Here is a 21,771-nt window from a genome sequence, read left to right on the forward strand (position 1 = left end):
AATTGTTGTGTAGTATTTCATTGTGTGAATATACCATAATTTTTAATGCATTTATCCGTTGATGGGCATCTAGATTGCTTCCATTTTTTTGCTGTTGTAAACAGTGCTGCATTGAACATGGTTGTACATACATCTGTTTGTGTAAGGACTCTTATTTCTCTAGGATATATTCCAGAAATGGTGTTGCTGGATGGTATGGTAGTTCTATTTCTAGCTTTTTAAGGAAGCGCCAAATCGATTTCCAAAGTGGTTGTACCATTTTACCTTCCCACCAGCTGTGTTTAAGTGTTCCAGTCTCTCCACAACCTCTCCAGATTAATGCCAGCCTTGTTGGGGTGAGATGGTATCTCATTGTGGTTTTGATTTGCGTTTCTCTAATGGCTAATGTTCGTGAGCATTTCTTCATGTATCCGTTAGAATGTCTTCTTTGGTGACGTGCCTGTTCATATCCTTTGCCCATTTTTTAATTGGGTTATTTGTCTTTTTGTTGAGTTTTTGCAGTGTCATATAGATTTTAAAGATCAGATGCCGGTAAGATTTGTCGTAGCCAAAAACTTTTTCCCAGCCTGTAGGTAATCTTTTTACTTTCTTGGTGAGGTCTTTGGATGAGCATGAGTGTTTGATCTTTAGGTGCTCCCAGTTATCTAGTTTCTCTTCTGGTATTTGTGCGTCATTGGTTATGTTTTGTATTCTGTTTATACCATGTATTAGGGCTCCTAGCATTGTCCCTATTTTTTTCTTCCTTGATCTTTATTGTTTTAGATTTTATGTTTAGGCCTTTAATCCATTTTGAGTTAGTTTTTGTGCATGGAGTGAGGTACGGGTCTAGTTTCATTTTTTTTTTTTTCTTGCCGATGGCTATCCACTTACGCCAGCACCATTTATTAAGAGAAAGGCATTTAGTTCATTTAAAGGATTTGGACTTTTATTCTGAATGAGATGGGAAGCCATTGGAGTGTTCCAAGCAGGGGAATGACAAGATCTGACTTAAAACATTTTGCAAAAGATCATTTCGGCAAATGTGTGGAGAATAGGCTGGAGAATAGGACAGCAGCAGGGAGACCAGTTAAGAGGCTACTGAAATAATTTAAGCAAGAGAATATATTGGTTTGGACCAGGTTTGCCCTAGTAGAAGTATGCAGGGTCAAGAATGCTGATGGTTTGGATGTGGGGAGAGAAAGTCAACAAGGCTTCTAGGTGTTTGGCCTCAGCAACTGGAAGCATGAGGTTACCATTTACTGATGTGGGGGAGGCTGTGAGGTGAGCAAGTTTGGAGGGAAGATCAGACTCCTGCTTGAGATGCATGCTTACTAGAAATCCAAGTGGCAGTAATGTCAAGTAGACAGTTGACTCTGAGACTGGTGATGAGGAATGAGCTCTGGACTGAAGATAGAAATTTGGGAACTGTCAGCACACTGGTGGTATTTAAAGCCAGGAAACTGGACGAGATCATGAAGGAAGTGAGTGTAGACAGAGAAGGTGTTCAGAGTTGAGCCCTGGCACACTGCAGTGACTGGAGGCCAGGAGAGGAGGAGGAGCCAGCAAAGGAGACTGAGGAGGAGATACCTGTGAGGTAGGAAGAAAAGCCAGAGTGTATGTATAGTCCCTGGGACCAAGGGATCAAAGTTTTCAAGGAGGAAAAGTGGTCAAAGGCGTTGCTGTTAGTCAATGAGATGAGAACTGAGAAATGGCCATTGAATTTAACAACTTGAAAATCACTGATGACCTTGACCAGAATCAGTGGCATGGCGGGGGCAATAGCCTGATTGGAATGGGTTCATGAGCGAGTCGGAGGAGAGAGAATTGAGATGTCCACAAAGACAGCTCTTTTGAGGAGTTTTGCTGTAAAAGGTTGAATGGCATGTCCTTCCCAAGTAGACTTGGTATGTGAACATGTGACTAGAACAATGGCATTTTCCCCCTCTTTCTGGGCCTCACTCGTAACTCTATTCCAGGCAGAGTTAATAAAGCTAATTTTGGAGCCAAGGGCTTTTTTTCCCCCCTTTTCTTTTTTTTCTTTTAATGCAGCAACTCACAGTGGTGCTATAAAGCAAAATGCTGGAGACACTTTTATTAGCAAATTCTTGCAGCTGAGGCTCACTCAGTTGGGCTTTTACTGGGCAGGGCCATTCCAATTCTGGTGTATTAAAGAAAGACCGTAAGGCCCTTTGGAAAATTCAGGCTTGTAAACTTGCTAGATTTAATACACTGTAAGAAACCCAAACGTTACCAAGATTTCCTTTTGGTGAGACCCTTTAAAATGGGCTTGTAAAATTTTAACTAGGTGTTTTTCTTGTTCATTTTTCCTTTAGAATTAAAAGACATTCCTAAAGCCTGTCATTTTTGTTCTCCTTTAAAAGAACAGAAAAAAAAAAAAACCCACACCCTGCCTTTATAGTTTGCTAAAGAAGTTGTTGGTGCCATTTTTATCTTTAATACCTAATTGTGAGTGCAACCCTGATCCCTTTTTGGAAATAATTCTCACCTCTAGCACTTACAAATCTCTGAAAGAGATTTTTTGTTTGTAATCCAGGATTCGAACTTTATCCTGAATATTATTTTCTACAGATAAAGCACTTGCGATCCAGGGGTTGGGGTGAGGGCAATGCACCAAAACATCAATTTTCTGTCCTTAGTTTTTCACCCCAGAAATCCTGTTGTACCAATTTCAGGTTGTGTTATTTAAAACTACTTGGCATTTTCCTTGAAACCGATGTGAAAATATGCTTTCAGCTTCCAAAAGTTTTTAAGATCTGACGTATTTAAGACTTCCTGAAAGTCCCACTGAAAAGTTACCTCATTTGAAAGTGGCTGAAATTTGTACAGATTAGCTCACATGGAAACTCATCCAGAATGTTGAATTGAATTGGGGTCGTCTTGTTTGTAATCACTGGATTTGGATTCTGCTAAAATGCTGGCAATTCAAGGTCTTCATCTGACATAAAGCAGCCATGTAGCTAATTTTTAGACTACAAAATTACAAAGATTGTCCCGTTACGGCCCAGACTTGTGCTCCAACATAACTGTAAGGACAGGGACCAAAACTTTCCCTTTGAAGTTCCCTGTAGCTCTCCCAACTATGAGGAAGCAGCCCCCAGTTGGGCACATCCATGAGATGGCTTTCAGATGTGAAAGTCATCAGTTTGGCAGGCTGAGGTGGAACTTAGTGTCCAACACATACCTTAGTTGATTGACGATGAACCCATGTTAGTGTTCTCTAAAGCATCTTCTGCAGAGCACTAATCTTTGAGGTACTCTTCGCAAGAAGAGTTTAGGAACCAAATAAGTTTGGGGAATGCAGCTTCATACAGTTCCTTCTTTGAGAGTTTCAGCACATTCCAGTCTGTTGGAAGCTCTGAGAAGTCCTGCAGTGAAAAATTTTGCTTAGGTTTGTTTAAAGTTATCTGACAGTGGAATCCTTTTTGAGTTATTTATTAACCTCTTGAGAAGCTGTTGTACTGAACATGCTTTGGGAACTCTGTGTAATGAAATCCTGACTACATTTATATGCTCTTTCCTACTCTTAACTCCATTGTCCAGTAGAGTTATGTTTCATAATTTATATTTCATTGACTCCTGAAAAGAATTAGCCAGTGAAAACCTTATGAATAGCAGTGGAACACTGTCTGATATAGTGCCAGAAGATGAGCCCCTCAGGTTGGAAGGCACTGAAAATACAACTGGGGAAGAGCTGCCACCTCAAAGTAGAGTCAACCTTAATGATGTGGATGGGGTCAACCTTTTGGAACCTTCATTTGCTGATGTGGCATGACTCAAAATGAGAAGAAACAGCTGCAAACATCCATTAATAATCAGAACATGGAATTATGAAATATGAATCCAGGAAAATTGGGAACTGTCAAAAATGAACTAGAACACATAAACGTTGATATCCTAGGCATCAGTGAGCTGAAATGGACTGAATCGAACAATCGTATGGTCTGTGTCAGGAATGACAGCTTGAAGAGGAGTGGCATTGTGTTCATTGTCAGAACATTTTAAGATCTACCCTGAAGTACAATGCTGTCAGTGATAAGAAAATACCCATATACCTAGAAGGAACACCAGTTAATATGACTATTATTCACATTTACACACCAACTACTGAGGCTAAAGATAAAGAAATGGAAGATTTTTACCAACTTTTGCAGCCTGAAATTGATTGAACTTACAGTCAGGGTGCATTGATAATGACTGATGATTTGAATATGAAAGTTGGAAACAAAGAAGGATCGGTAGTGGGGAAATATGGCCTTGATGATAGAAATGATCCTGGAGATCACATGATAAAATTTTGTTTAAGACCAATGACTTCTTCATTGCAAATACCATTTTTCACCAACATAAACAGTGACTATACATGTGGACCTCGCCAGATGGAATACACAGGAATCAGGACAACTACATCTGTGAAAGGACAAGATGGAAAAGGTCAATATCAGTCAGAACAAGGCCAGGGATTGACTGTGGAACAGACCATCAATTGCTCATGTGCAAGTTCGGGTTGAAACTGAAGAAAATTAGAACAAGTCCAGGAGATCCAAAGTACGACCTTGAGTATATCCCACCTGAATTTAGAGACCATCTTAAGAGTAGATTTGACGTGTTGAACGCTAATAACTGAAGACCAGATAAGTTGTGGAATGACAAAAGGACATCATACTTAAAGCAAAAGACTAGAAAGAAGGAAGACCGAAATGGAGGTCAGGAGAGACTTTGAAACTTACTCTTGAACATTAAGTAGCTAAAGCAAAAGGAAGAAATGATGAAGTAAAAGCTGAACAGAAGATTTCAAAGGATGGCTCAAGAAAACAAAGTTAGGTATTATAATGACATATGCAAAGGCCTGGAGATAGAAAGCCAAAAGGGAAGAATATGCTCAGCATTTCTCAAGCTGAAAGAACTGAAGAAAAAATTCCAACCTTGAATTGCAATAGTGAAGGATTCTATGGGGAAGATACTAAACAATGCAGGAAGCATCAAAAGAGGAGAGAAGGGACTACACAGAGTCACTTTACCAAAAAGAATTGGTCGACATTCAGCCATTTCAGAGGTGGCATATGAGCAGGAACCAGTGGTACTGAAGGAAGAGGTCCAAGCTGCACTGAAGGCATTGGTGAAAAACAGCTCCAGGAATTGATGGAATACCAGTTGAAATGTATGAACAAACAGATGCAGTGCTGGAAGTGCTCGCTCATCTATGCTAAGAAATTTGGAAGTCAGCTACCTGGCCCACCAACTGGAGGAGATCCATATTTATGCTCGTTCCAAAGAAAAGTCATCCAACCGTATGTGGAAATTATCGGACAATATTGTTAATACCACACACAAGTAAAATTTTGCTGAAGATCATTTAAAAGCTGCTGTAGCAGTATATTGACAGGGAACTGCCAGAAACTCAAACTGGGTTCAGAAGAGGATGTGGAAGGAGGGCTATCCCTGCTGATGTCAGGTGGATCCTGGATGAAAGCAGACAATACCAGAAAGATGTTTACTTGTGCTTTATTGACTATGCAAAGGCCTCTGACTGTGTGGATCATAACAAATTATGGATAACGTTATGAAGAATGGGAATTCCAGACAACACTTAATTGCGCTCACGAGGAACCTGTACATGGATCAAGAGGCAGTTGTTTAAACAGAACAAGGGAGTACTGCGTGGTTTAAATCAGGAAAGGTGTGCGTCAGGGTTGTATCCTTTCACCATGCTTATTCAATCTGTATGCTGAGCAAATAATCGGAGAAGCTGGACTGTATAAAGAAGAACGGGGCATCAGGATTGGAGGAAGACTTATTAATAACCTGCATTATGCAGATGACATGACCTTGCTTGCTGAAAGTGAAGAGGATTTGAAGCACTTACTGACGAAGATGAAAGACTATATAGCCTTCAGTTATGGATTACACCTCCATATAAAGAAAACAAAAATCTCACAACTGGACCAATAAACACCATGATAAATGGAGAAAATATTGAAGTTGTCAAGGATTTCATTTTACTTGGTTGCACAGTCTATGCCCATGGAAGCAGAAGTCAAGAAATCAGAAGAGGCATTGCATTGGGGAGATCTGCTGCAAAAGAGCTCTTTAAAGCGTTGAAAAGCAAAGATATTACCTTGAAGACTAAGGTGTGCCTGACCCAAGCCATGGTGTTTTCAATCACCTCCTGTGTGTGCAGAAGCTGAAGGATGAATAAAGAGGACTGAAGAAGAATTGATGCCTTTGAATTATGGTGTTGGTGAAGAAGAGTGAATATGCTACCATGGACTGCCAGAAGAATGAACAAATCTGTCTTGGAAGAAGTACAGCCAGAATGTTCCTTACAAGCAAAGATGGTGAGACTATGTCTCACATACTTTTGACATGTTATCAGGAGGAATCCGTCCCTGGAGAAGGACATCATGCTTGGTAAAGTGCAGGGTCAGCAAGAAAGAGGGAGACCCTCAACGAGGTGGATTTTCACAGTGGCTGCAAGAATGGACTCAAGCATAACAATGATTGTGAGGATGGTGCAGGACCGGGCACTGTTTCATCCTGTTGTAATAGGGGTCTCTCTGAGTTGAAACCGACTACACAGCACCTAACAACAACAATAACAGCATTCACAGAAAAGGCTGGTGTACCCCCAAAATCAGAGAAAGTGGCCTTGTGTTCAGTAGTGGCCCTGTGTTTAGTTAGCACTCTCTGCTTTAGGGACCTCATGAGGGTCTCTGTATGTTACCCCTTATACCGTACTTAACCCCTTTTCCGGGGTTCTGTTAGGGGGAGTAGAATGTTCTGCTCTGTAATTATTTAAATTATGGCCTGCCCCATCACAGCCTATGTTGGTCTGTCCCTGTCTTGCTTCATGATTGTCCAGTCCCCAGACTCACTCTAGCACAGGCAGATGGACGGAGACCACCTGGGTAGTGCCATGGGTAGGCTCAGCTGTGGACCAAACATGCCAAAAATAAACCACGGACAAATGTGTTCTGTCTTCCCAAAGCTGGAGCTCCGGTGTTGTTGAGTCATTATCCCATTCTTTACTGCCTGACCACTTGTGATCAGTTGAGGGCTTGTTTCCCGACAGCCTATGGCTAAGGTGGAGAACGCTGCTGGATGACAGTGTGGTTAAGTGGGTTTGTAACTGATGCTGTGGCCATGCCCAGTGTGGCTTGCTTAATGGACCTGTGTCAGCCTGTGGAGAGGGTTCCAGTGTTTGCCACAGGACTTAGTCCTCAGCCCCATCTTGCTTAACTTTTTTTTAATAATTAAGATATGAGTGCCCACAGACCGTATTTTTGTAAGATTTGCAGATGACTTACGGATGGCAGAAGTAGCTAATGCAATGGATGGCAGAATTGGGATTCACAGATGATCTGAGGAGGCTAAAATGCTGGGTGAGGGGACCAGTGAGATGGGATTTAAAAAGGATACCAAAAACCAAACCCGTTGCTGTCAAGTAGATTCTGGGTCATGGTGACCCTGTAGGACAGAGCAGAACTGCCCCATAGGGTTTCTAAGGCTGTAGTCTTTGCAGAAGCAGACCGCCACATCTTTCTCCCTTGGAATGGCTGGTGGGTTTGAACTGCCAACCATTGGGTTAGCAGCAGAATGCTTTAGCCACTGTGCTACCAGGGCTCCCTATGAGCTGCCTTGAGTTGGAATTGACTCAACGGCAACAGATTTTTAAAAAGGATAGACAGAAAGTTAAGCACTTAGATTAAAAACGTAATACTGTTGATGTAAGAAGTAGACTTTTTTATTTGTTTAACTGCAGTGTTGAAAAGTCCCCTGAAGAATGATGAACATCAAATCCAGGTTACTGTTGGGGGGAAGATGTGATCACTGAGAGCTACACGGGAGTTTTATGCTTATTAGTAATATTTTATTTCTTAAGCAGAGTGGTGAGTCCATATAATATTCTTTATAGCCTTTTATTTGCTTTAAATATTTAATAAATTAAACAGACTCCAGAAGCTTTAGTGGACCATTAGTTCAGTAGACTTGATGAAGTGTCTACAACAAGTGAAGCAGTAAATTAGTGTCTGAGAAAAATCTGTTCATGGCACTTCACACCCCATATTTCGGGTACTGTTCCGTCCTGATTACCACATATGAAGAGGGACATTGTGGATGCATAAGTATTAGGGTGCATGTGGAGAGGTGATGACTATGGAAACTAGCGTGAAAACAGTTAAGGGAAACAGGTAAGATCTTACCAACGAAGAATGACCAAGAGGAAATGTGATGACAGCCGTTTGAAGGGATGTCATGTAGAGGAAGGAAGAGATTTTTTCTTCAAAAGGACAAAATTAGGGCCGTGGGTAGAATCAGTTTTGTACACAGCGGAAGGAAGCACTTTCTAATAGGCTTCTTTCAGGGGATCAGACTGACTTGGGAGTTCAGTTCTCTACTAGAAGCATTCAGAGAGAGGCTGGACTTCTACCTGCACGGATGCTGTGAGGAGCCTTCCTGCAATGAGGAGGCGATGCACCTAGGTGATCTCCAACCAAATCAGTCTGACTTGTGGTGACCACATGTGTGTCAGAGTAGAACTGTGCTCTGTAGAGGTTTCAGTGGCTGATTTTTTAGAAGTAGATTCTCAGGCCTTTCTTCTGAGACGTTTCTCAAATCTCCAGCCTTTGGTTAGCAGCCGAGCGCATTTCCTGTTTGCCCCACTTGGGGACTCCAGTTTATCTCCAAACCCTTCTTAATCCTTCAGTTTCTAAAACACTGAAGACTTGAGTGAATGTGACACCTTCAGCATTTCAGTGTGATACTTTGTTTCAGAAAAATAACAGAAGTCCTTGTCACCTGTATTTCTGCTGCTGGGTCTTAACTTCTGATCTGTATTCCACACAAAGTGTCTGTGTCTGCAGAGAAGATGACATAGGTGATATGACTGTTTGTCACACATAGGGCTTGCATGTACACATACATAGCAGAAGTGTAATTAAAGCAGCCAGAACTTCAAGGTGCCATCAGAGTACTCCCTTCATCAGTGTTATTTTGGCATACTTTTGATTGAATAAGGTAGTGTAGTAATGATTATTTTTTAGTATAGATTGCTTGAGTTGGAAAGTCAGAAATTTTGAGACTGAGACAAGCTGAGCTCTTAGATCCTGACTATTTTTTACTTTGAAAGATTTGAGCCTCTTTCTGCTGCCATGGGGTAGATAGAAACCCTTTTTAGATTTAATAAAAGTTCCTTATAAGAAAGTATGTTGTGGTTGTTGCTAGGTGCTGTTGAATCGGTTCCTACTCACAGCAACCCTGTGTACAACAGAAAGAAACACTGCCTGGTCCTGCGCCATCCTCACGGTTGTTGCCATGCTTGAGCCCATTGTTGCAGCCACCGTGCCCATCTCATTGAAGGGGCTTCCTCTGTTTCACTGACACGCTTCTTTGAGGCAGCTCTTCCCCGGTCGTATTTTGAGTGCCTTCCAATCTGAGGGACTCATCTTCTGGCACTGTATCAGACACTGTTCTGCTGCTATCCATAAGGTTTTCATTGGCCAGTTTTCTCGGGAGTAGACTGCCAGGTCCTACTTCCTAGTTTGTCTTAGTCTGGAAGCTCCGCTGAAACCTGTCCACCATGGGTGACCCTGTTGGTATTTGAAATACCGGCAGCATAGCTTCTAGCATTGCACCAGCATGCAAGCCACCACAGTATGACAAACTGACAGACGAGCGGTGGATAAGGAAGTATAAGGAAGCTAATGGCTGGCTTATTTAAGGTGATATTTAGAACAGCAAAATTTCTTAATTATGTCTCTGTGGGTCCTATATACCATGAGTCAGAGTGGACTTCATGGCGGCGAGTCTGCTTGGCTCTGTTTTATAGTGCTGTTAGCAGTGGTCTGTAGTAGTATCCACATACTCAAAAGTAATTGCATTTGTGGGGTGCTTTTCTGTGAGCTCTTTGTAAGACACAACTGTCCTGTCGATGGGGTATGATTATTTACATTTCAAAGACAAGGAAACCGAGGCCATAACGTCATAAAATTTAGTGTTGTAAGGGACATTTTAGGGTCTGGCTCCTCCTTCCTGCCATCTCACAGAGGAGGAAAGGGGTGCACAGCTTAGTGACTTTGTCGTAGTAGCACAGGTAGTTAGTGAAAAGCCTCTTAGTGGGAAAGAATGTTGGTTTCTGTCCGTGAGTGTAACCAGATTTCTGTTACACCTTCCTGCTTCTTGATAATGCAGCTGATCATGCAGATACGGCCCTGAAAGTGTCACCAAATGGATATATGTTCCATCACTTTAGGTCTCCTTGGGAAAACCAGTGCGTAAAGGAACTCTGCCATGAGTTCTTTAGTAAAATGTAGGTGTTCTGAATATAAAGAACTCCCTTCCTAATTTTTAAATTTATAAGTTATAACTTTCATATATGAGAACTTCATGTGATTTTTGTCCTTTATTAATATGGTGTATTGTATTCATTGATTTTTTTATGATTAACCTACGTTGCCTTCCTGGGCTAAATCCTACTTGGTCATGGTGTGTAATACTTTTTTATGTTACTGGCTTTGTTTACTAGTATTTGCTGAAGATTTTTATGTGTGTATTCCCAGGAGATATTGATCTGTGTTTTTCTTTTCTTGTGATGTCTTTGTCTGGTTTAGAGATCAGGGTGATACTAGCCTCATAGAATGAGTTGGAAAGTGTTCTCTTCCATTTTGGGGAAGAGTTTCTAAGGATTGGTGTTAATTCTTCTTTAAACATTTGGTAAAATTTGCCAGTGAAGCCATCTGGGCCTGGACTTTGCTTTGTGGGAAGTTTTTTGATTACTAATTCAATTTATTTACTTCTTATAGGGCTATTCAGATTTTCTGTTTTTTCTTGAGGCAGTTTTGGTAGTTCGTGTCTTTTTAGGAATTTGTTCTTTTCATCTAGATTCTCTAATTTGTTTACATACAATTGTTTCTAATATAATGTGGTAACTCAGAAAATCAGATTGTCCCCCTTCCCCAGGGACTGTTGTTGTTGCTGTTCATCTTTTCTGTGCTCTTCTGTAAAGTTTGTATTTTTTGCCATCTTACGTCACGCCACTGAAGTCTGCTCACTTAACTTAGTCATCAGCTAATTGAACACAGATTTCCTTAGATGCCTTGAACAATAACTTGCCCAGCCTTTGCTGAGGGGCTTTCTATGTGTGTTGGGCCATGACTCCAGTGACCCAGTGGTTTACAACTCTGCCCTAGCCTTTACTTCCTGCTCACGCAGAGTCTCAAGGTCAGCAAGAGTTGACAAATTAGGGTCTTCTCAGGTTTTTTGTGGGCATACACACAGTCCTGTTAATGCACACGACATGCTTCATTCCCAGGAATATGTGAGAGATTTTCAAAGCCCCCTATGGACATCTCATTTCCCAGTTTTTCCTCTTAAGTTTTTTGGTCAGCCTCTTATTACCCCCAACTGATAATGTCACTTCAGACCACTGCAGTGTTCAACAGTTGCCCTGACTGTTCTTGACAAATACCTTGGGATAGGATTGAGTGAGCTCTGATTCAGGTCAAATAAAGACAAACCCTGAGAATGGAGCTTTTCACTGAGTTACCAGACAGGTCAAATAGTGACAGTTCTCTGGGGATGGAACTTTTGGGGAGCTCCAAACTTGCTCTGCCCCCTCCAGTGGCTGCTAGGCAGCTGGTTTTCACAGCTACCATAGTTATGAGGCCGTTGGTTTTCAAGGTTACTCTGGAGCTAGGGAGCAGCCCTGGTGGTGCAGTGGTTAAAGCGATCAACTGCTAACCGATCAGTAGTTCGAAACCACCAGTGGCTCCACTGGAGAAAGATGTGGCAGTCTGTTTCCTTTGAGATTTACAGCCTTGGAAACCCTGCGGGGTTGCTCTGAGTCAGAATCAACTCAACGGCAGTGAGTTTGGTTTTGGGTTTTTTGTGGAGCTGGGGAGAGGAGGTATGGGATCAGAGAAAGTTAAAATGCCAGTAAAGTTACTGTTCTTACCAAGATTCTGCTAGTTTTTCTTGAATAAATACTCGTTGGAATGTTGCAGGCCTTTAGTTAATTGTGAGAGTTACAAAAACGTTGATTTTGATCATTTTTGCCAGTATTCTCACTGATTTAATGGAAGAGGAGATATCTGGAGGTCTTCCCTCTGCCACCTTGAATGTGAACGCCCTATCGGTACTTCAGAAAATGAGGCACACTAGTGCAGCGAGAGCCTATCCTGCACATGCATGTGTGCACGGTCTCACTTTGTTGCATGTTCTCTCTTGTCTGTGTATTTGATGTCTTGAAGTGGCCCTAAGGGAGTGTTTCAGAGCACAAGTTACTGTAAACTACTGGTCACTGCTCTCATTTTATTTGAAGTAAGTTGCAACCCTAGAATGGGGAGCAAACCTTGTGCACTTGATCCCTCATTACTAGACTGTGCTGCAGACCCCGTGTCATGTTGATCTGGTTATCCTGCCAGCACAGTCCATCTTTTGCAGTTCAGCCAACTTTGTACATTATACTGTGATGAAATCCGTCACTCCCCTAAGTTAGGGTTGGAAAAAACAATTAATAACCTAAAATGGCCCATTTCCTCTGGATACCGTTGGGATTTGAAATTCAGTCCAGACATAAGATTAATTTCTGTATGTCAGATCTTACAGGCCTAGTTAACAGCTTAAATTTTCTGGTAAAAAAATTTTTTTAATAAATCTGTACATTTAAAATCTAAATTCCCACATCTAATAAGAATTTGAGTTTTTTACATGACCAGAGGAGCCCTAGTGGTACAGTGGTTAAAGGACTTGACTGCTAACGGAAACATGGGCAGCCGCTCCTTGGAAACTGTTTGGGGCAGCTCTGCCCTGTCTTATAGGGTTGATATGAATTGGAATCGACTCAATGGCAGTGGGTTTGGTTGTTTTGCTTTTTGAGACATAACCAGAAGTCTCGAGTTATAGACAATTATTTGGTTACATCCTTTAATTCCAGAGGCCGTCAGTCTCCAGTTCTGTAAGATGAAATTACAAGTGCCTATTGGTAAAAAGTAATTTTGTTGTAAAAATCTGTATGATTGTGTAGCTGTTAACATGGTAAAGTGTGTACTTTTTGTCTCTCATGTTAATCATTTAATCGAGTAGTCTAAAATGCGATATTAGATGGTAGTACAACAGTTTTGAAATCTTGAAAGATAAAACTGGAAACATTTGCTTGTATTTTTTTTCACCTCGAAGTGTTTTGTTAATGAGCCACTTTATACTGCCATAAACCCAGGGCATTAATAAAGGCGTTGATTGATTTTTGGATGATAGGGGCTTCTCTAATTGCAGAGTTTGACATTTGTGTCACTTCTGCTGTTTTAGGTGAGCAAGACGTGGAAGGTGATTGCAGAAGATGAAGTGCTCTGGTACAGACTGTGCCAGCAGGAAGGGCACCTTCCCGAGAGCAGCATCTCTGATTATTCTTGCTGGAAGCTCATCTTCCAAGAGTGCCGAGCCAAGGAACACATGTTAAGGACCAACTGGAAGGTAGGCAGTGGCCAATATCGTTACCTGTAGAAGAATAGCCGGCCAAGGGTATGGGAGCCCAAGCTGGGGATTAAACTCAGTCCCTTGAATTATAGCCGGAGGTTCATTGCCAAAAGTGATGGTAAAGGAGTGTGCACATCCCCCTCAGCTGTTGGTGACTTCTTGCCCATTTTGTTCTCCTTTAGAATATCTGCCCCATTGTCAACCACACGATTTAAGAGCACCCTCTTGGTCTCGGGGAGAGGAAGGAGGAGATTGGGTGGCCAACCAGTTGCCCGCTGATGGTTTGGCTCTTTAGGGCCCCCTTTTGCTAATGTAGCCCCCTTTCTTTCACTTTTACCAACTCTCTGAATGGACAAAAAAAGCAAAAAGTACCACCTGAATACAAAAGAAGAACTGGAAAATGTTGATTCCAGTAAATGTCAGAGACAGATTATTAAATGTCTCTAAGTACTGTATTTGTTTCCCTCACATAACCTATTGGCTTGCTTCCATAACATTTATCACTTCAAAATCTCTGCAGAAATATTAGATCACAGCTCAGAATCTGCACAGTGAAGTGTTTCTGTAGGAAATAACTGTCAAGAACAGTGTTACCTAAAGCTGTCTGAAGCTTGACAAGACGCCATTGTGCTGATGGTGTTTCTTTTCCAGCTGGATATTTCCAGCTGGATATTCACTTGTCTGGAAAGGGCAGAATGATACTTTGTTTCCTCTCCTGTAAAGGTCAATCCTAATAGACTTTGAGGTTAACAAGCTCTTGCTCTTTACTGATGGTGACATATTGCCTGTGTGTATGCCTGAACCCAGTCACCTCATAACCTAATTAGTGATAGATATTCTTTTTTTTTTTTAATTTTGATTGTGCTTTAAGTGAAAGTTTACACATCAAGTCAGCCTCCCATTCAAAACCTTGCTATATATTTTTTTTTATATACTCCTTGTTGCTCTCCCCCTAATGAGACAGCACACTCCTTCTCCCCACCCTGTGTTTCCCTGTCCATTCAGCCAGTTTCCGTCCCCCCTCAGCCTTCACATCTCCCCTCCAGGCAGGAGCTGCCCAGATGTGACAGATATTCTTGACCTAGGCAACCTCACTAGTTTCTAGTGAAGTAAGAACGGTATTTCTCTAATTCGTGGTTTCATGACCACAATACTGTAGACATTTTGGACCAGGTAATTCTTTGTTGGGGAGGGGGCTGCCCTGTGCATTGTAGGAGGTTGAGTAGCATCCCTGGCCTCTACCCATCAGATGCCGATAGCATTCTCCCACTCCCTTCAGTTGTAATAACCAAAAATGTCTCCACACATTGCCAAATGTCTCCCAGGGGGCAAAATTGCCCCTTGTGAGAACCACTGTTCTAGGGACAACTAGTCTAGCTACCCTTTCCTAGGCCACTAAGACACCACCACTACATACAATCATGCTGGCCCCACAGGGTCAGTTTGCATCCATGCAAGGTAATAAACTCATCTCTTGGGGACCCACTCAGCCTCCTGTCTGCAGGCCTGATTAGGCTGGTGTGATGGGCACAAGTGAAAGGAAGGGATGAAAACCTGAAAAAGGAAGCAGTTTAGACAAACTGGGACCAGAAAGCAGAGGATCTAACCCTGGGCTGAGGAGTGTGGTGGGATTTAAAGAAGGCCGGAGAGTTGGGCATTAACTGGGGCCTTCCAGCCCAGAAAGATGTGATAGTTTAAGGGGGATTTGTGAGTGAGGCTGTCAGAGATAGTCATTGTCCCTGGCTCAAATTCAGAGGTGTCAGATCTGGAGGGAGAAAGTAGCAGGTAAATTTTTTGCTTCCTCTTTGGTATTAGAGAAAGCGAGGGAGGAAGGCAGGTACAGCCTCATCAGCTGGGCTGGAGGTGGCAGAAGTGAAGGTGTTTAAAGATCCACCTTAGAGCATTTGGCACTTCACAAAAAAAAAAAACACAACAGTTATGTACAATTTAATTGAACGTCTATTTTTGTTTTTCCCTAACAAGCACGAAGCCATATGTTTGGTAGGTGCTCAGTACAAGGTTGTTGATTGAGTGAACCGGAGGCAAACTGCAGGCAGAATATAAGGGAGCTAAAAAAAAAAGAAAAAAATTTTTTTTTTTTCCTCTTTGGAGTGTCTTAGGCCAGGTTCCTGACACTGGTAACAGTGAGAAGTACATAAATGAGATTTTAGATGATGAATCGTTCCTTAAATGTAACAGTGGGATTTTTTTTTTTTTGTTTGTGCTTTAAGTGAAAGTTTACAATTCAAGTCAGTTTCTCATACAAAAACTTATACACACATCTTTATGTGACCCTAGTTGTTCTCCCTATAGTGTGACGGTACACTCCTCTCCACCCTGTATTTCCCATGGCCATTCAGCCAGCAACAGTGGGATTCTTTTTTTTTTTAAAAAACCATGAATCTTTTTTTTTTTTTTTTTAAGGGGGACGGTCGGGTTGACCAGGGCTGACCTTTTTTTTTTTTTTTTAATAATTTTTATTGAGCTTTAAGCGAACGTTTACGAATCAAGTCAGTCTGTCACATATAAGGTTATATACACCTTACTCCATACTCCCACTTACTCTCCCCCTAATGAGTCAGCCCTTCCGGTCTCTCCTTTCGTGACAATTTTGCCAGCTTCCAACCCTCTCTACCCTCCTATCTCCCCTCCAGACAGGAGATGCCAACACAGTCTCAAGTGTCCCCCTGATACAATTAGCTCACTCTTCATTAGCATCTCTCTCCAATCCATTGTCCAGTCCCTTCCATGTCTGATGAGTTGTCTTCGGAAGTGGTTCCTGTCCTGTGCCAACAGAAGTTTTGGGGACCATGACCGCCGGGATGCCTCTAGTCTCAGTCAGACCATTAAGTCTGGTCTTCTTATGAGAATTTGGAGTCTACATCCCACTGATCTCCTGCTCCCTCAGGGGTTCTCTGTTGTGCTCCCTGTCAGGGCAGTCATCGATTGTGGCTGGGCACCATCTAGTTCTTCTGGTCTCAGGATGATGTAAGTCTCTGGTTCATGTGGCCCTTTCTGTCTCTTGGGCTCATAGTTATCATGTGACCTTGGTGTTCTTCATTCTCCTTTGTTCCAGGTGGGTTGAGACCAATTGATGCATGTTAGATGGCCGCTTGTTAGCATTTAAGACCCCAGACGCCACATTTCAAAGTGGGATGCAGAATGTTTTCATAATAGAATTATTTTGCCAATTGACTTAGAAGTCCCTTAAGCCATAGTCCCCAAACCCCGGCCCTTGCTCCGCTGACCTTTGAAGCATTCATTTTATCCTGGAAACTTCTTTGCTTTTGGTCCAGTCCAGTTGAGCTGACCTTCCGTGTATTGAGTATTGTCCTTCCCTTCACCTAAAGTAGTTCTTATCTACTAACTAATCAGTAACTAACCCTCTCCCACCCTCCCTCCCTCCCCTCCTCGTAACCACAAAAGTATGTATTCTTCTCAGTTTATACTATTTCTCAAGATCTTATAATAGTGGTCTTATACAATATTTGTCCTTTTGCCTCTGACTAATTTCACTCAGCATGATGCCTTCTAGGTTCCTCCATGTTATGAAATGTTTCACAGATCCGTCACTGTTCTTCATCGATGCGTAGTATTCCATTGTGTGAATATACCACAATTTCTTTAACCATTCATCCGTTGATGGACACCTTGGTTGCTTCCAGCTTTTTGCTGTTGTAACCAGAGCTGCAATAAACATGGGTGTGCATATATCTGTTCGTGTGAAGGCTCTTATTTTTCTAGGGTATATTCCGAGGAGTGGGATTTCTGGGTTGTATGGTAGTTCTATTTCTAACTTTTTAAGAAAACGCCAGATAGATTTCCAAAGTGGTTGTACCATTTTATATTCCCACCAGCAGTGTATAAGAGTTCCAATCTCTCCTCAGCCTGTCCAACATTTATTATTTTGTGTTTTTTGGATTAATGCCAGCCTTGTTGGAGTGAGATGGAATCTGATCGTAGTTTTAATTTGCATTTCTCTAATGGCTAATGATCAAGAGCATTTTCTCATGTATCTGTTAGCTGCCTGAATATCTTCTTTAGTGAAGTGCGTGTTCATATCCTTTGCCCACTTCTTGATTGGATTGTTTGTCTTTTTGTGGTTGAGTTTTGACAGAATCATATAGATTTTAGAGATCAGGCGCTGGTCGGAGATGTCATAGCTGAAAATTCTTTCCCAGTCTGTAGGTGGTCTTTTTACTCTTTTGGCGAAGTCTTTAGATGAGCATAGGTGTTTGATTTTTAGGAGCTCCCAGTTATCTGGTTTCTCTTTGTCATTTTTGGTAATGTTTTGTATTCTGTTTATGCCTTGTATTAGGGCTCCTAAGGTTGTCCCTATTTTTTCTTCCATGATCTTTATCTTTTTAGTCTTTATGTTTAGTTCTTTGATCCACTTGGAGTTAGTTTTTGTGCATGGTGTGAGGTTCATTTGTTTTTTAAATACACAGATAACACATGGTCATTTTAGAAAAACAAGAAAATACAGATAGGGAGAAAATACTAAACTCATCCCATATCCAACTATGCAAAGTTAACCATTGCTAACATATTGAGATAAATCTTTCTAGAAATACGTCTGTGCAAGACAGAGATTCAACACTGGGATTCTTAACGTAATTTTAGAATGAAAGCCCTATATGGACATAAATGGTCATGTTAGAACGAGCTCCTTCAGGTCTGCATGTCCCTGTATTTGCAACGGCAGAGCAGGGCTAAGAGCAGCACCGCTGATGGGCTTGTGGCGAGATGACTGCAGTGGTACTTCTTACCCACCTCCCACAGAGCTTGCTCAAGTTCAAAGCTAAATCAGTATTGGCTGTAGATGCTCCTAGGGCTTTGCACACAGAAACAGTGATGCAGTGCTCCTCATGGTCAACTTCAGGATGGGATGGACAGGTGATTTGGTGTGATATCTGTCAGGTCAGTGTCTGGGGAAACCCTAGAAGGGATCCCAGAATTCTCAGGAACCTCCACATAGGAGATGAACCTGCAAATGCTGAACTTACCTGATCCTGCAGTTGAGATCCAGCCTGGACACAGTTTGCATACTCTTTTCCCCTCTGGTATTCTAGAATCTCTCCAGGACTAGAATGCCAGGATGGCTGTGAAGCCCATGAGGGGCAGGGAAGTCACATGACAGAAATTAGTGAATGCCATAAGCACACAGGCTTTCTTCTCAGGCACTCGTTTTTCCTCCAGTGCCTCAAAAGAGCTTTTCTACTCTGGTCGGTTTGGCTGTGACCCTCACATAGATGCCTCCCAAATCCTGACCTCTCCTCCCCATATCACTAGCAGGAAAGGCCCAACTGGATATGCTTCGTTTTATCTGTCAGTCTTAGACTTGGCCCTGAGGTTAAGTAAGCTCGTTAAGCAGATAATGAGATCATATTGCACAATGCCTGGGACACAGCTGCTTAGTAAATGTTGATTTTAAATGGAATGATGTCATCATCCTTCTAATAATATAAATAATGTAATAATAATAGCCACTGCCATTTATTGAACACTTACTGTATGCTCAGAATTGTGCTTGGCACCCACATACACTGTTTCTAATCCTTGTTCCAGTGCTGCAGAGTTGAAATTATGGGTTACTTGGTGGTGTTGAATACCTTTATTCATGCTTGCTTTTTGGCTTGAACTGTCTTCCTTTTTTTTACCTTCCTCATTTTTTTTCATATAAAAGCTTAATATTCGTCAAGGTTCCCTTTATTTTTATCTTAAATACAATTTTATAAACCCATTGCTGTTGAGTTGATTCTGACTCATAGTTCCCTACAGGACAGACTAGAACTGCCCCACAGATTTCCAATCTTTATAGAAGCAGACTGCCATGTCTTTCTCTTGGAAAGTGGCTGGTGGGTTTGAACCGCTGACCTTTTCTGTTAGCAGCCCAATGCTTAACCACTGTGCCACCAAGGTGCCTAAAAAATTAATTTTTATATATGTATATGTATAAAATCAATGAAAAATGATCCTAGTACAGTAATTCAGGATTCATAAAAGGGTATATAGTGAAAAATACATATCCTCAGCTCTCTCCACCTACCACCCAGTGTCCTACCTCAGGAGGTACCTGTTATGGGTTTTTAGGGTTTCCTTTAATTACAATTTTCATGAAACTTCTAATCTGTCAGTCAAAAATAATTTCTTCTCTTCTTCCTTTTCCCCCATCCTGATTTTTATCTATTTGTGTGTATGTGTGTGCACACGCGCTTGCGCGCACGTGTGTGTGTGTGTATTTTATTCTCAGGGTTCTTGTAAGGGTTGTTAACAGGTAATATACCACTCAGTACTTTCTCTTCTCTGAACTGTACTTTTCCTACACTTTATATACAGGTAGTCCCCAACTTAAGATGGGGTTCCATTCTGACAACTCTTTAATAAGTGAGTTCTGACATAAGTTGAATACCTCTTTTTTTTTTTTTTTAGTTTTCATTATCTTTTTATATCAGTGTCTATAAATCCAATCTTTGTGTTTGGGGGTTGGAAACATTATACATAAACATCTGTGAATGAACATCTAAGAATAATAACATCACCAAATTACATGTTGCAAAATTGTATGTAATAAAAATGAAACGAAAATAGGCGTAAGTGGGGTTCATTGTAACTCGAGTATGTCGTAAGTTGGGGGCTACCTGTACTTGCTCTCCCAGCAGATACTTACCAATATATAGTGTGTTGTGCACATATTTCCTGTAATTTCCTTTAGGACAGGGCAGTATCTCACTCATCCCCCTCTGGAGGTCAGTGCCTTCATGGGTATGGCAACTTGAAAATGCTCAGTCGCTCAACATACTAGTTGTTGTCGTCTTCCTTTTAATAACCAAGATGATCTTGAATCCAGTACATGCTGTTGAAAATCGCTGTGGACTGTAGATGAAAGCTAAATGCTCTGTCTTTGGCTATCCCAAGAATAGTATAAACTGCACCTCCCTTTGTCCCTCTGCAGAATCGAAAAGGTGCTGTGAGTGAGCTGGAACACATTCCCGACGCAGTTTTATGTGATGTACATTCCCATAATGGAGTCGTCATTGCTGGGTAAGCAAAAAGTATTTTTTAACTTAAGGCTCTTCATCTTAGAGTCTTTCATTTTTCATGTGCCACCGTCTAAGTATTGGTGACCTTGTTGTCCCTTGAGAGTTTATACCTTTCTCTTTCCTAGCTTTTAAATCACTCTCGTGGCACGTAATGTTAGATTTTCATTAAGGTAAACAGTTTGCATTTTACGAAGACATAAAAAAGTCAAGCAAGGATAATACGCGTTGGCACAGAGTGGGTCCGTTCTTGTTTTCTTTTTCTGAAGCCTTTATTATGAGGAAGGGCTGTGGCCACACATAAGCTTTAAGCTTCCTTTCCCACCACATAGTATGTATTTGGTGTGTCAGTTATCCTGAAATAGGCTTTTTATGTGTCTCCATGGTCAAGAAATTTAATTTTAGCCCCTGTAAATCCCTTTGGCTTCTGTTCCAAAAACCACTTTCATGAATTCTTCATATTTTGCTACAGAGATGTGTTTATGTCTTTCTTTAATGTGCAATGAGAAGATCAATTTTCTTTTTGGATTAGGAAGGCTGTCTTAAACCACAGTGTCAATGTATATCCTTAAATTGCCACCAAGTAGAGACCAGAACATTTAAACTTCCGAGTCTGGATTGTTTTTGGAGGGAGCCACCTAAGAGAGGTTTCTACCTATAGGAAACAAACCCTAGACTTCCAAACCTAGTAGTTTAGACAAAAACCTTTCCTTAGGAAACATTCATTAAAGAGCAGCCTTTGAAGTGAGATTCCAAGCAGTCAGATTATTGTAATATTTTGTAGTATGCAGTGCCTATGAAAAAGTATTCTTACTTTAAACAAGTTACATCCAGGAGAAGCACATTTCTCTAGCTTCTGTTTACTGGCCGCAGTTTAGAGGCTAATGCCCTTCTTGGGGGTGTTTCTGTTATATTTAGAAAGATTAATGGACCAGAAATCTAGCTTTCCGTCCCTCTAGTTATCAGCGAAGGAACCCTGGTGGTGCAGTGGTTAAGTGCTCGGCTGCCTAATGGAAGGTTTGGTGGTTTAAACCCACCCAGCGGCTCTGTGGGAGAAAGGCCTGGCCATCTGCTTGCATAAAGGTTACAGCTGGAAAACTCTGTGGAGCAGTTCTCCTCTGTCACATGGGGTCGTTACGAGTTGGAATCAGCTCAGTGGCACCCAGCAACAACAGTTATCAGTGTCATGTTGGGCTTCTGTACCTCTTTGAATGTGGGCCTAAGAGTGCATGATTTGTAAGGCTTTTCCTGGCCCACTAAT

General features: G+C 41.5%; 1 protein-coding gene across 1 annotated transcript in view; it reads left to right on the forward strand.

Annotated features, from left to right (window-relative positions):
• The window catches only part of FBXW8 (F-box and WD repeat domain containing 8), a 146,557-nt gene that overhangs the window by 24,890 nt on the left and 99,896 nt on the right, over positions 1–21,771 (forward strand). The window contains exons 3-4 of the mRNA XM_049865553.1: positions 13,303–13,467; positions 20,426–20,514. Of these exons, the coding sequence (XP_049721510.1) occupies positions 13,303–13,467; positions 20,426–20,514 (254 nt within the window). The remainder of the gene's footprint in view (positions 1–13,302; positions 13,468–20,425; positions 20,515–21,771) is intronic.

This window comes from Elephas maximus, chromosome 22, assembly GCF_024166365.1.
Source record: "Elephas maximus indicus isolate mEleMax1 chromosome 22, mEleMax1 primary haplotype, whole genome shotgun sequence".
Taxonomy (NCBI): Eukaryota; Metazoa; Chordata; class Mammalia; order Proboscidea; family Elephantidae; genus Elephas; species Elephas maximus.